The sequence below is a fragment of the Panulirus ornatus genome, chromosome 5, assembly GCF_036320965.1.
Source record: "Panulirus ornatus isolate Po-2019 chromosome 5, ASM3632096v1, whole genome shotgun sequence".
NCBI lineage: Eukaryota > Metazoa > Arthropoda > Malacostraca > Decapoda > Palinuridae > Panulirus > Panulirus ornatus.
The window spans coordinates 19,519,142-19,535,192 of NC_092228.1; the positions used below are offsets into that span (position 1 = coordinate 19,519,142).

At 41.4% G+C, this 16,051-nt stretch overlaps 1 protein-coding gene across 9 annotated transcripts in view; it reads right to left on the bottom strand.

The window, feature by feature from the left end:
* Positions 1-2,277: 2,277 nt before the first annotated feature.
* The window catches only part of schlank (ceramide synthase schlank), a 211,608-nt gene continuing 197,834 nt past the window's right edge, over positions 2,278-16,051 (bottom strand). For 8 of the 9 annotated variants that reach the window (XM_071661799.1, XM_071661801.1, XM_071661795.1 and 5 more), the window contains 3 exons: positions 9,371-10,254; positions 8,307-9,076; positions 2,278-4,094 (listed from right to left, as the gene is read on the bottom strand). In XM_071661799.1, coding sequence (XP_071517900.1) covers positions 3,840-4,094; positions 8,307-9,076; positions 9,371-9,962 — 1,617 coding nt within the window. In that variant the 5' untranslated portion in view covers positions 9,963-10,254 and the 3' untranslated portion in view covers positions 2,278-3,839. Of the gene's footprint in view, positions 4,095-8,306; positions 9,077-9,370; positions 10,255-10,807; positions 14,219-16,051 lie in introns of those variants that run through there. The other variant, XM_071661802.1, reaches the window with a different exon arrangement.

Below are 16,051 nucleotides of genomic sequence, written 5' to 3' on the forward strand. Positions count from 1 at the left end.
GTAAGTATGGAAGTAAAGAGAGGATTAAGGGACAGCATAGTCCTCCCGACCCTGACCTGTGCAGCCAAAACATGGACATGGAATGAGGCAGAGAGATCAAGAATCCAGGCTGTGGAGAGGAGCATATGGTGTGACTGGATGGAATGAAGAAAGAAATGGAAGGGTGTTTGAGAGATGTGGTATGGCATGGAATGCTAAGGAAGTGAATTGTAGAGTGTAAGAATGGGTGCAACGTAATACTTTTGAGGGGGTTTGGGGATGTAGAAAGAATGCATGTGTGCGAGGTAGCACAAGGAAAAGACAGCAAAGGCCACATTCGTTCACACTCAGTCTCTAGCTGTCATGTATAATGCACCGAAACCACAGCTCCCTTTCCATATCCAGGCCCCACAAAACTTTCCATGGTTTACCCCAGACGCTTCACATGCCCTGGTTCAATCCATTGACAGCATGTCGACCCCAGTATACCACATTGTTCCAATTCACTCTATTCCTTGCATGCCTTTCACCCTCCTGCATGTTCCGGCCCCGATCGCTCAAAATCTTTTTCACTCCATCTTTCCACCTCCAATTTGGTATCCCACTTCTCCTCATTCCCTTCACCTTTGACACATATATCCACTTTGTCTATCTTTCCTCACTCATTCTCTCCATGTGACCCTCTTCTGCTCTTTCAACCACACTCTTTTCATTACCACACATCTCTCTTACCCTTTCATTACTTAATCAAACCACCTCACACCACATAGTCCTCAAACATTTCATTTCCAACACATCCACCCTTCTCCACACAACCCTATCTATAGCCCATGCCTCACAACCATATAACATTGCTGGAACCACTATTCCTTCAAGTATACCCATTTTTGCTCTCCGAGATAACGTTCTTGTCTTCCACACTTTTTCAACGCTCCTAGAACCTTCGGCCCCTCCTCCACCCTGTGACTCAATTCCGCTTCCATGGTTCCATCCGCTGCTAAATCCACTCCCAGATATCTAAAACACTTCACTTCCTCCAGTTTTTCTCCATTCAAACGTACCTCCCAATAAACTTGTCCCTCAACCCTACTGAACCTAATAACCTTACTCTTATTCACATTTACTCTTAGCTTTCTCCTTTCACACACTTTACCATACTCAGTCACCAACTTCTGCAGTTTCTCACCCGAATCAGCCACCAGCCCTGTATCATCAGCAAACAACTGACTCACTTCCCAAGCCCTCTCATCAACAACAGATAGCATACTTGTCCCTCTCTCCAAAACTCTTGCATTCACCTCCCTAATCACCCCATCCATAAACAAATTAAGCAACCATGGAGACATCAAGCTGTTTCCCGCATCAGCGAGGTAGCACAAGGAAACAAACAAAGAATGGCCCAATCACTCATATACACATACATATACATAAACGCCCATACACGCATATATACATACATATACATATCAACATATACATTTTTTTTTTTTTTTTTGCTTTGTCGCAAGTATATATTCATACTTGCTGCTTTCATCCATTCCTGTCCCTACCCCACCACACATGAAAAGCCGAAGATATATACGCATGTACATATTCGTACATGCTAGCCTTCATCCATTCCTGGCGCTATCCTGCCCCATAGGAAACAGCATCGCTATTCCCCGCTTCAGTGAGGTAGCACCAGGAAAACAGACAAAAAAGGCCACATTCATTCACACTCATTCTCCAGCTGTCATGTGTAATGTGCACAACCACAGCTTCCAATCCACATTCTGGTCCCACAGACCTTTCCATGGTTTAATCTGGATGTTTCACATCCCCAAGTTCAGTCCAGTGACAGCACATCAATACATACATATCCCAGGGGATAGGGGAAAAAGAGTACTTCCCACCTATTCCCTGCATATTGAGAGAGAGAGAGAGAGAGAGAGAGAGAGAGAGAGAGAGAGAGAGAGAGAGAGAGAGAGAGAGACCCACCACTACAAGCCCAATCTTTTCCTCAAAATCATTAGAATTATCAACATAATTTGCAAATACTTTAAAATTCACCAGTATGATGTAAACAAATGAAACACCATTCATACAATTACAGCGGATCACATACCACAATTTCTCTGGTCTTTGTTGTTCGTCAATGCTCAGTTCTCCAGAATATTAAGTATGATGTGGTTTCTCCCGGAATATTATTTCTTCAATAGGACTGGGGCCAGGGAGACATCAGAGGGAACCCCTCTCTCCTTTACATTACAAAAGCATGAAGTGTGATGGATATCTGAGAGGGTCTGCTCGATACACACCTTGATATCTAGATGAAATATAATGTTCCTCAGATTTACAGTTTTTGTTATAAAAGATACAAAAATAAATTGGATGGGAAAAAAGATACGTGTCAAAAACAAATCATAGTTCTGTTTTCGCAAGGCAGAACTACAATCATTGTATATTTACATATATATATACCTATTAGAAATTGTTGACAATGTACAGTAAAACAAAACTAGAATATATTTCTCATGCTTGGTTGTTGCTCATATGGAAGCACAAAGAACTCACAGAAAAGGTCTAGAGGATGGCATTAATAAGTCCCTGAAATAAGGAAGCTGAGTTATAGTGGGAACTTGATGGCTATAAATTTGCACATCAAATCAGGGAAAACTCAAAAGGATGTGGATACCTTATCCCAGCCTTCAAGCTTCTGAACTGTTTTGATGGTGGCAATGATTTGAAGAGTAACTGAAAGATGCAGAAAGTGAACAACCAAAAGCTATCACAGGATAGTAAGTAAGAAATGTATTAGCAAAGATGTTAAGTATTTTATAATGTCTTAGTGGATGAATGGTTATGAGGTACTTCTGTACTATCAGATTACAGGATAAATGGTTAAGAAATACTTTTCTTCATTGTCAGATCAATGGATATATGATTAAGTACTGTCCGAATACAAGATGAATAGTAAAAAGGTCTTCCATAAAGTCAGAGTAGCAGAAGAATAGAATGGCCTAAGTGATGAAACTGAGAATGCTGACAGCATACAAAAGTTTAAGAAGTTGTATGACAGTACAGAAAGTTTAAAAGATGTGGCCCAATGAGTGTACAGCTCCCTACCTGTAATGTACAAAGGTAATTACAAGCAGATAATTACATACAAATGAATGGATCTTTGGTGAGGCTATATCATCATCAATGGACAAAACCTAGCACAATCTTTTCAAGAAACTTCACAGTCCAAAGGAATTCCTACTAAATGTAGCACATCCTTGAACCTGCAGGAGCCCAATAAATTGGATTCTTGTGTTACAGTATTGAACAAATTTCATGAAGTAAATACCAGGATAAGATCAATTTTGGTGACTAGTAGTTATTTCTAAGAAAAACAGAATAGGCTTGACAATATATGACTGCATAACTATAGACAACTTGAAAATATAGTGCAAGAATCAGTTAAAAAAAGAGGGACTTAAAAATGAATAGTTCAATTAAGAAGACTGTGAAAATATGTAATGAAGCAAGATTCCACCAATAAACAATTCTGATTATCATGAAATTACACAAGAAAGAATCTTACTTTCTTCTCATGAACAATTTCAAGCTCCATAAGAGAATGAATTACATATTTCCATGAATAAAATCAACAGGCCTGTAAACAGTGAGTGAAAACATGAACTGTTCTGTACTTGGCCAACATCTGAGATAATGTATCATGCTTGACCAATATAGAAATCATGTAATATATTCAGGCAACATCTGAGGTCATGTACCACCACTCTTGGCCAACAAATGAGATCATGTACTACTACACTTGGCCAACATCTGAGGTCATGTATCATCACACATAGATAACACCTGAGGTCATACACCTCTCATTTCCACCAGAAAGAGACGGAAAAAGATGTGGAGAGTGACCTGACATAGTGCCAGCATCGCGGTGGGATGTAGAGGGCCTGGGCTGGTGCTAACACTAAGTCATGGTAACGTGCCTTCTTCATGAGTGGCCAGTCCTCGATGGTGCCCTCCACATCCACCTGTGAAGTGTTGCTCAGCAGAGGGTCTGGGTGGGGATACAGCAAATCACTCTGGTCCTCATGGTAAACACGGATATACTTGTATCCCATCACCTGTGATAACAATATCAAATGTAGTTCAGCAGTTCAGTGGAGAGTAGATATGCAAAGCCAGTGCCTTTATTGGAAATACAGAAAATGGGATTATTGACAAGACTACTCTCACATACTAAAGTTACTGGATCAGTGCCACACAGCAAATTACAAAAGTGTGCGTGTGTGCATGTGTATAATTCCTAATTATGTTCATTATTTATCTGTTGTTGGGAGAGAGTTTTACACCTGTGTTGTCCCATCTCTAAACCCTGTACATGTATCATACCCATTTATCACCTGGCCCCAGGAGTGGATGAACATCTGCAATTAGTTGTGGGCTAAATGCTGTGTTTGTGTGTGTCTGTGAAAAGGTTTTCAAAGTTTCACAGTCACCAATATTCTTAAACATCATTTCTTCCATAATTACAGGGATAAATACATCACTATCTGAATTTGTTGCCTCTCTCAGAGATATTTTCCATAACACAAGGAGCTAACCTGACCCAGACCTCCATCTGACCCCCTTGAACACAGTCTGGCATAACAACATTACTAAAATTACACTCCCCATCATGGAAGCCCCCTACCCCCCAAGAGAAAAAAGAAAGAGAAAGGAAGAAAAGAGTGGATTATTACATCACAGCTCATCGTGGATATGAAAAACTCTCAGCTTTCAACGGTGTGCAGCCCCTAAATGTAGTGTAAGACTTGAAACCACCTTATAACCTTCCCTGAATCCTGATTTGAAGCACATCTTAAAATCTTACTCCATAAAACCCATTGATTCTTAATCAGGTCATGCCATGGTCTCTGATACCCTAGACACCTCGCCTCCCTCTCCTGAACGCTCTCCTACACTCTGAGAAGACTATTTAATAAATAGCTTTCTGAAAGGCCAACTTACAATATTCACTCCCACAGATAAGACCTCAAAGAAGCATTCCTATGAACAGTGCTTATTAACATTCCATCATCAGTGACCAAGTCTAATCCATTGACAGTGATACTCTCTTGACACACTTTGCTACCAGTGTTTTCATGGGATCAGATCAAACACAACATCCCAGATACATACACAGGGAAGCCGTACTTAAAACCCAGCAAAAAGTTGAAGGTGCCACACGAAAAAGAAAATGGAGAATCATTATGAACTCTAATACCTTATATTAGCATTTCAAATACCTCTGCACTCGCTAAAGACAATAACAGTAGAATTTTACTCGTAGGAGCTTCAGTGGCAGCAAGAAATACCAAGGAACTCAACACAGGTGTAAACAAACATTACATACAGATTTGGCAAAATTTTTAGGTAGGAAGACGTAAATCTGAGTGACAGTATTTGGTCAGAATCTGAGAAGAAATGTTGTGTAAACCAACACATCTCCTAAGACTGGCCACACCTGAACTAATGCAGTAACTCAGATTTAGGTCTATATTATGTCTGCACCATCAAACATCAAGCTCCATCTCCACAAAGTGCTTATCAGCTAACTGTGGAGCAGCCATGCATCACTCTGGCTCAGATATCTAGAACTACCCAGAGTCATTCAGCATCTCAACAAGGTAATACACTTGATTTTCAATGTACATCTAGAAAATGGGTGGGTCTCTCTTTCCCTATCACTAAACTAGACACAATACTTTTCTCTCCATGAGAGAGAGAGAGTGTGCGTGCGTGCGTGCGTGCGTGCGTGCGTGTGTGTGTGTGTGTGTGTGTGTGTGAGCTACAATACAAAACAAAAACCTCAACTTTATGGTGAGAGGCCCCATATGAAGTTTTAAGTATTACAGACCAGGAAATCACCTCCTTGATTTATGAATACAGCACACAAGACACCAAAAAAAAAGTAGCCACCTATTTGAGGAATTATTAGCTACCAACTAGAATGCTGACGGGAATGCCTGATGTCCCCTAAATCTTATCAAAACTAGCTACTCATTTCTGAGCACTGAAATCATATAATGACAGAAACTCTCATCTAATCTATATTAAGGGGCATACAGTAATCATACTCAACAGACTCAGATTCTGACAATCACATCTAAAACCAAATACTGACACCATCACTAGGGGCTGCCAGAACTTATCTCTTCTAGAAAGTAAGACCAAATATAGCTACTTCATCATACCAGCTGCATTAGATGGTACCACAAGTCTCATGACCAAACATACTTCATTATACCAGGTACACCAGGGAGGGCCACATGTCTGACCAGGACTAGACATACTCCATTATACCAGGTAAACCACAAAAGGTCACACGTCTCACCAACACCAAACACTTCATCACATCAGGTCCACCAGAAAGGGTCACAGGTCTCACCAAGACTAAACACTTCATTATACCAGGTACCCCAGAAAGGGTCACAGGCCTCTCCAAGATCAAACACTTCATCATACCAGGGACATCAGAATGGGTCACAGGTCTAACCAACACCAAACACTTCATCATACCTGGTACACCACAAATGGTCACAGGTCTCATCAAGACCAAAAATACTTCATCATACCAGATATGACGAAAGGGCCAAGGGTCTCACTAAGATCAAACACTTCATCATACCAGGCAATGGACAGAACCAGGGCAAGTGATGCATCTGAGGTAAACCATGGAAAGGTCTGTGTTCCTGGTTGTGGATGGGGAGCTGTGGTTTCATTGCATTACATTTGACAGCTCGAGTTTGGATGTGAGCAAAAGCAGCCATTCTTCATGTGTTCCTTGCAGGAAAAGGCGATCATGTAAAAAAAAAAAATATATGGACTGAACCACGGTATGTGCAATGTCAGGTAAACCATAGAAAGGTCTGTGGGGCCTGGATGTGGATAGGGAGCTGCAGTTTCGGTGCATTGCACATGACAGCTAAAGACTGAGTGTGAGTGGATGTGGCCTTTTATTGTCAGTTTCCTGACACTACCTCACTGGCACTGAGGGTGGTGATGCTGTTTCCTGAGGGGCAGGTCAGCGCCAGGAATGGATGAAGGCAAGTAAGTAAGAATATGTAAGTAAGTAAGCAAAAATGGGTATGTTTGAAGGAATAGTGGTTCCAACAATGTTGTATGGTTGCGAGGTGTGGACTATGGATAGAGTTGTGCGCAGGAGGATGGATGTGCTGGAAATGAGATGTATGAGGACAATGTGTGTTGTGAGGTGGTTTGATCTAGTAAGTAACGTAAGGGTAAGAGAGATGTGTGGAAATAAAAAGAGCGTGGTTGAGAGAGCAGAAGAGGGTGTTTTGAAATGGTTTGGTCACATGGAGAGAATGAGTGAGGAAAGATTGACCAAGAGGATATATGTGTCGGAGGTGGAGGGAACGAGGAGAAGAGGGAGACCAAATTGGAGGTGGAAAGATGGAGTGAAAAAGATTTTGTGTGATCGGGGCCTGAACATGCAGGAGGGTGAAAGGAGGGCAAGGAATAGAGTGAATTGGAGCGATGTGGTATACCGGGGTTGACGTGCTGTCAGTGGATTGAATCAAGGCATGTGAAGCGTCTGGGGTAAACCATGGAAAGCTGTGTAGGTATGTATATTTGCGTGTGTGGAAGTATGTATATACATGTGTATGGGGGTGGGTTGGGCCATTTCTTTTGTCTGTTTCCTTGTGCTACCTTGCAAACGTGGGAGACAGCGGCAAAAAAAAAAAAAAAAAAAAAAAAAAAAAAAAAAAAAAAGTATAAATGTATATGTACATAGATGTGTATATGAGTGGATGCGTCTTTCTTTGTCTGTTTCTTAGCCCTACATTGCTGATGTGGGAAAAAGCAATCAAGTATCATAAAAAAAAAAAATAATAATAATAATAATGATAATAATAATGAAAACTAATAAAAAAGATAACAATTATGAGGAAGATATCTAACACACCAAAGGCAATGAAGCCATCTACCTGTTCTTCTTATCATTCTAACTTCTAATACCATCATGATAATCCAAATTCATCCCCTTAACCAAGCCTAAGTTTTACTACACCAAATTTGGCTGCCCAAGGATCATCACAGTCTATTTACATGTCTGACCTGAACTACCTCCCTTAAGGCCTACTGATTTCTGCCATTATTATCAATGTTGTGGTTCCCTATTTCTTTTGATCTTCAAGTCATTTCTAAAGCTTTAGATTTCATCAGTTATTGCTCACATAAAAAATTTGGCTAATACTTGAAACACCTAGTTTCATCTTGCTGAAGTTAACTAATAAGTACCTACAGCAGGTTCAACCATGAGAGAGACTGACCTGCACAAGTATGTTATGATCTGGGTCATGGTGGAGAGGACTGACAGTCCCTCGTGGTCCCAGCCAGGCATTAATGCGTGGAGGCTCCTCTCCCAGGTGGCAATAATCAGGCACTATGATGTCATTCCGCAACTGGGGCACCTGGTCCAGTAGCTGGTGCTGGGCCAGATAGCCAGTAGGGGTGTCTTTGCTAGGGTGCATCACATATTTGGTGAGATACTCATCAAGAGTTATAAGCGTCTGCGACCAAGTTAAATCAGTGTAACGGGCACCCACCTCTATTGGTACAGTACGCGCCCCAGCCACCTGGCGGAGATATGCAACGCTCCACAGCTTAAGGGCAGGCCAATGGTCCACAACACCAAGCAGCTTCACAGGCACACCACCACCCATATAGTGCAGCAGGAAACGGTCCAGGGGAGGGCAATGTAATGAGGGTAGTGGCTGTGTCACAGAGACTGTGTCACACTGGCTTATTGGGAGACTCTCGTCTCTTGTGTTATCTGAATTATTTACCACTGCCTGCCGAGCATAAGAATTCAGGCTGGCGGCTGCTGAGTGAAGAGGGTTGTTATCTAGAGGAGCACCCATGAGAAGGCCTCGGTCACATGCCCGCACTACATCTACCACCGCCTCTAGATGTGTGTGGCTGGGAGGTCCTGTGTGGCAGTCGAGATCAGCCTGTAGCCGCAGCAGCAGGAGGCCCACCAAAGCTATGCTACCCCATGTGAAAACCCACCGCCATGTCATAGCAACATCTCGCCAGTGACCTGTCATGAGCATTAAATGCATATGATTCATCTTTCTCGATTCTGAAATATTTCGTTGTATAATCCATTCATGATACAACATGCAAATAAAAAATACATCCTATAACTCATCTTGGACAGCTGTCTCCTAAAAATTACTCTTGTTTGACTCTGCACATCTATCCACTATGTATGTTTGTCTATGTTTTATATGGTAATACCTAGTTTTTCATTATACATATTAATAATCCAGCTAACCTAGATTTTAGCTCACCTAATGTTTCATACTGAGCATAACAACAGACAAGGTCATACCTGTATTGAGCTTCTGCCAAGTATAATCCAGGAGAGCACTGGCTAGGATAACATCATTACTAGTTGGTGGTAAGTGGTGAGTAAATGGCACAGAGGGCAATGACAGTGATGAGGGGGCCACAACCTGCAGAAGTGTTGCCAGTGTGTGGTTCACCCAGCTGCCTGCCACATTAGCTTCCACTTCAGGGGGCAGCTCCCTCTGCTGGCTGCCCACCTCCATCTTTACAGCATGAGGTAATATAACCACTCTAGTGCTTGCTGGCTCTTCAGGCAAAGCACTCTCTAGCTGAGAGATTGCAGGTCTCATGGTCTGACAGTTGGTGTCTGTGTCCACATCAGTATCAGCTAACCTGACCTTTGTCCTAACCTCTTCATAAATTTCTACACACTTTCCTTCATTTGCTTTTCTCTTTGTTCCTCTCTCTTGACTATCATCTTCCCAATCCTTCCTAGCACTCTCATCTTCTTTGGATGTACCTACATCCTGTGACTTGCTTCCTGCAGGAGGTGTGTGATGCAGGTCATGGGTGATTCTCGCTATGATGGTGAGCACTGCTTCCTGCACAGTGCATTGTAACCTTCCATCCTCCATACCAACAATACAGCAGCTCAGCTTAGTTCCCTTGCTTCAGTATTTATTGTTGATTTAAACTCAAACAGCAGCAAAACTGATAAATGATAATCCAAACTCTTTGGCATCATCTCAGTTGTCACTGAAAGCAAAGGCTAACGGTGAAGTGAGGGTGTCTGCTGGAACTATTCCTAGGCCTTGGCTGTGCCAACATAAGTCACCAGATTGTTCCAGAATACCATTAGTATCATTTCAACTGGTTATGCACTTCTCAGCCAACTGTCCTGTGTCAATATACCAGTAGCACTGCCACCTGTGGATACAGATTCTGTCAATAAATCATGTACTTAACAAATTGCTATGAACACATATCCCATACAAAATATCATAAAAGAAGTGAAAAACTTAAAATCTGGAGGAAAAGAGACAAAATATGACATACACCAGGGTACACTCTGGCATAAGAAAAGTAAACAGTATGAAATAAAAAGGGAATTCACGCTATAAAGATGTCCATGAAATCCTATTTTCTTCATTACACTGCCATATCATGACTAATCAGCAGAGTCCAACACTAATGGATATGATTATACATGCATATATGACCCAGGTAAGAAATATCAACTTGACAAAACTACAACCATCAATATATATCTACTACATAATAAGGCATAAACGTAGGCTTTCACATTACAAGTAAAAGAATAAGGCCACAAAGACATCTAACACAGATGAGCTACAGTAATAAGAACCATGCACAACATAAGGAGTAATAATAAAATCACTAACATTTCCCTTTACATAAAGAATGCCATATAAAATTCAGAAAGGAAGAACAAATTGTATGGCAACATTTCTATTCTTACCATTGTCCAATCAGCCACATACTTGTTAACCTAAAACTGGTTTCTCATAGCTTACATCACTTCATCAGATCAAGTGAACACTATTACCTATAATGTAAACATTACACCACATACATGTAGAATATGTGCCAAATCATTCAGACTAGAATTGGTATAAAATTGAGCCCTACACCTTGGTATCTCTTTTCTGACTACACAATTTTGTCAAAATCTTTCATGTAGTCACCTTCATCAAGCTAGTGTGCAAAACAGGCCATGATGTCAACCCTCACTTTACCCTAGTTTAAAAGTCAAACTGCTTGTTTAATCCTCAGTAATTGACAAATTCTTTGTTTACTACTGCACTTGTCTCCTATAGCCTTCAGTAATGTCTCTCCTATGCTATAATGACTTCATAGCTATACTCTTTTTCTAATCCCACATATTCCAGATCCACAAATTCTTCATACATTTCTTGACCAACAGCTTCACAGCAACAACATTATCAACTCACATTTGTATCTTTTCTTCGTATGAAAATGCATAATATTAATAAGTTCTTTCTTTTGTATATTCCTCCTTGAAATAGAGATGTATATTTCTCAGATAAATCCAGATTGGGGTGTGTAAATGTGTGTGGATGTAACCAGGATGAGAAAAAAGGAGAGATAGGTAGTATGTTTGAGGAAAGGAACCTGGATATTTTGGCTTTGAGTGAAATGAAGCTCAAGGGTAAAGGAGAAGAGTGGTTTGGGAATGTTTTGGGAGTAAAGTCAAGGGTTGGTAAGAGGACTAGAGCAAAGGAAGAAGTAGCACTACTGAAACAAGAGTGGTGGGAACATGTGATAGAGTGTAAGAAAGTAAACTTTAGATTGATATGGGTAAAACTGAAAGTGCATGGAGAGAGATGGGTGATTCTTGGTGCCTATGCACCTGGGCATGAGAAGAAAGATCATGAGAGGCAAGTGTTCTGGGAGCAGCTGAGTGAGAGTGTTAGTAGTTTTGATGCACGAGACCAGGCTACAGTTATGGGTGATTTGAATGCAAAGGGGAGTAATGTGGCAGTTGAGGGAATAATTGGTGTACATGGGGTGTTCAGTGTTGTAAATGGAAATGGTGAAGAGCTTGTAGATTTGTGTATTGAAAAGGAACTGATGATTGGGAATACCTGGTTTAAAAAGAGAGATATACATAAGTATATGCATGTAAGTAGGAGAGATGGTCAGAGAGCAATACTGGATTATGTGTTAATTGAAAGGCACATGAAGGCACATGAAAGAGCGACTTTTGGATGTTAATGTGCTGAGAGGTGCAACTGGAGGGATGTCTGATCATTATCTTGTGTAGGCAAAGATGAAGATCTGTAGTGAAGATCTGTAGAGGTTTTCAGAAAAGAAGAGAGAATGTTGGGGTGAAGAGAGTGGTGAGAGCAACTGAGCTTGGGAAGGAGACTTGTGTGAGGGAGTACCAGAAGAGACTGAGCGCAGAATGGAAAAAGGTCAGAGTAAGGGACATAAGGGGAGTGGGGGAGGAATGGGATGTATTTACGGAAGAAGTGATGGCTTGCGCAAAAGATGCTTGTGGCATGAGAAGAATGGGAGGTGGGCAAATTAGAAAGGGTAGTGAGTGGTGGGATGAAGAAGTAAAATTGTTAGTGAAAGAGATAGCCATCTGGACGATTTTTGCAGGGAACTAGTGAAAATGAGTGGGAGATGTATAAAAGAAAAAGGCAGGAGGTCAAGAGATAAGTGCAAAAGGTGAAAAAGAGAGCAAATGAGAGTTGGGGTGAGAGAGTATCATTAAATTTTAGGGAGAATAAAAAGATGTTTTGGAAAGAGGTACACAATGTGAGCAAGACAAGAGAACAAATGGGAACATCGGTGAAGGGGCCTAATGGAGAGGTAATAACAAGTAGTGGTGATGTGAAAAGGAGATAGAGTGAGTATTCTGAAGGTTCGTTGAATGTGTTAGATGATAGAGTGGCAGATATAGGGTGTTTTGGTTGAGGTGGTGTGCGAAAAGAGAGGGTCATGGAGAATGGTTTGGTAAACAAAGAGGTACTGAAAGCTTTGTGGAAGATGAAAGCCAGCAAGGCAGCAGGTTTGGATGGTACTGCAGTGGAATTTATTAAAAAAGGGGGTAACTGTGTTGTTGACTAATTGGTGAGGATATTCAATGTATGTACGGCTCATGGTGAAGTGCCTAAGGATTGGCAGAAAGCATGCATAGTGCCATTGTACAAAGGCAATGGGGATAAAGCTGAGTGTTCAAATTACAGAGGTATAAGCTTATTGAGTATTCCTGGGAAATTATATAGGAGGGCATTGATTGAGAGGGTGAAGGCATGTACAGAGCATCAGATTGGGGAAGAGCAGTGTGGTTTCAGAAGTGGTAGATGATATGTGGATAAGGTGTTTGCTTTGAAGAATATTTGTGAGGGTGACTGTGTTGTTGACTGGTTGGTGAGGATATTCAATGTATGTATGGCTCATGGTGAAGTGCCTGAGGATTGGCGGAATGCATGCATAGTGCCATTGTACAAAGGCAAAGGGGATAAAGGTGAGTGTTCAAATTACAGAGGTATAAGTTTGTTGAGTATTTCTGGGAAATTATATGGGAGGGTATTGATTGAGAGGGTGAAGGCATGCACAGAGCATCAGACTGGGGAGGAGCAGTGTGGTTTCATAAGTGGTAGAGGATGTGTGGATCAGGTGTTTGCTCTGAAGAATATTTGTGAGAAATACTTAAAACAAATGGATTTGTATGTAGCATTCATGGATCTGGAGAAGGCATATGATAGAGTTGACAGAGATGCTCTGTGGAAGGTATTAAGAGTATATGGTATGGGAGGCAAGTTGCTATAAGCAGTGAAATGCTTCTATCGAGGATGTAAGGCATGTGTACATGTAGGAAGAGAGGAAAGTGATTGGTTCTCAGTGAATGTTGGTTTGTGGCAGGGGTGCGTGATGTCTCCATGGTTGTTTAATTCATTTATGGATGGGGTTGTTAGGGAGTTGAATGCAAGAGTTTTGGAGAGAGAGGCAAGTATGTAGTCTGTTGAGGATGAGAGGGATTGGGAAGTGAGTCAGTTGTAGATGATTCAGTGCTGGTGGCTGATTCGGGTGAGAACCTTCAGAAGCTGGTGACTGAGTTTGGTAAAGTGTGTGAAAGAAGAAAGCTGAGAGTAAATGTGAATAAGAGCAAGGTTATTAGGTACAGTAGGATTGAGGGACAAGTCAATTGGGAGGTAAGACTGAATGGAGAAAAACTGGAGGAAGTGAAGTGTTTCAGATATATGGGAGTGGATTTGGCAGTGCATGGAACCATGGAAGCAGAAGTGAGTCACAGGGTGGGGGAGGGGGTGAAGGTTCTGGGAGTGTTGAAGAATGTGTGGATATATTTCATGCATGGTGGGGTGGTGATGGGAATGAATAAAGGCAGCAAGTATGAATTATGTACATGTGTATATATGTATATGGCTGTGTGAGTATATATATGTATACGTTGAAATGTATAGGTATGTATATGTGCATGTGTGGACGTGTATGTATATACATGTGTATGTGGGTCGGTGGGTTGGGCCATTCTTTCGTCTGTTTCCTTGCACTACCTTGCTAACATGGGAGACAGCAACAAAGTATAACAAATATATATATCATATATCATATCTATATAATATCATACTTTGTCGCTGTCTCCCACGATAGCGAGGTAGCACAAGGAAACAGATGAAGAATGGCCCAACCCACCCACATACACATGTATATATATACACGTCCACAACACACACATATACATACCTATACATCTCAACGTATACATATATATAAAGACACAGACATATACATATATACACATGTCCATAATTCATACTGTCTGCCCTTATTCATTCCCATCGCCACCCCGCTACACATGAAATGACAACCCCCTCCCCCTGCATGTGCGCAAGGTAGCGCAAGGAAAAGACACAAAGGCCACATTTGTTCACACTTAGTCTCCAGCTGTCATGTACAATGCACCGAAACCACAGCTCCCTTTCCATATCCAGGCCCCACAAAACTTTCCATGGTTTATCCCAGATGCTTCACATGCCCTGGTTCAATCCAATGACAGCACGTTGACCCCGGTATACCACATCATTCCAATTCACTCTATTCCTTGCATGCCTTTCATCCTCCTGCATGTTCAGGCCCTGATCACTCAAAATCCTTTTCACCCCATCTTTCTACATCCAATTTGGTCTCCCACTTCTCATTCCCTCCACCTCTGACACATATATCCTCTTTGTCAGTCTTTCCTCACTCATTCTCTCCATGTGACCAAACCATTTCAAAACACCCTCTTCTGCTCTCTCAACCACACTCTTTTTATCACCACACATCTCTCTTATCACCTCACACCACATACTGTCCTTAAACATCTCATTTCCAGCATATCTACCCTCCTCCGCACAATTCTATCTATAGCCCATGCCTCACAACCATATAACATTTTTGGAACCACTATTCCTTCAAACATACCCATTTTTGCTTTTCAAGACAACGTTCCCGACTTCCACACATTTTTCAATGCTCGTCTATCAACTGCCAAATCCATTCCCAGATATCTAAAACACTTTACTTCCTCCAGTTTTTCTCCATTCAAATTTACTTCCCAATTGACTTGTCCCTCAACCCTACTGTACCTAATAACCTTGCTCTTATTCACATCTACTCACAGCTTTCATCTTTCACACACTTTACCAAACTCAGTCACCAGCTTCTGCAGTTTCTCACCTGAATCAGCCACCAGCGCTGTATCATCAACGAACAACAACTGACTCACTTCCCAAGATCTTTCATCCACAACAGACTGCATACTTGCCCCTCTTTCCAAAACTCTTGCATTCACCTCCCTAACAACCCCATCCATAAACAAATTAAACAACCAAGGAGACATCACACACCCCCTGCCGCAAACCAACATTCACTGAGAACCAATCACTTTCCTCTCTTCCTACTCGTACAAATGCCTTACATCCTCTATAAAAACTTTTCACTGCTTCTAACAACTTGCCTCCCACACCATACATTCTTAATACCTTCTGTAGAGCATCTCTATCAACTCTATCATATGCCTTCTCCAGATCCATAAATGCTACATACAAATCCATTTGTTTTTCTAAGTATTTCTCACATACATCCTTCAAAGCAAACACCTGATCCACACATCCTCTACCACTTCTGAAGCCACACTGCTCTTCCCCAATCTGATGCTCTGTACATG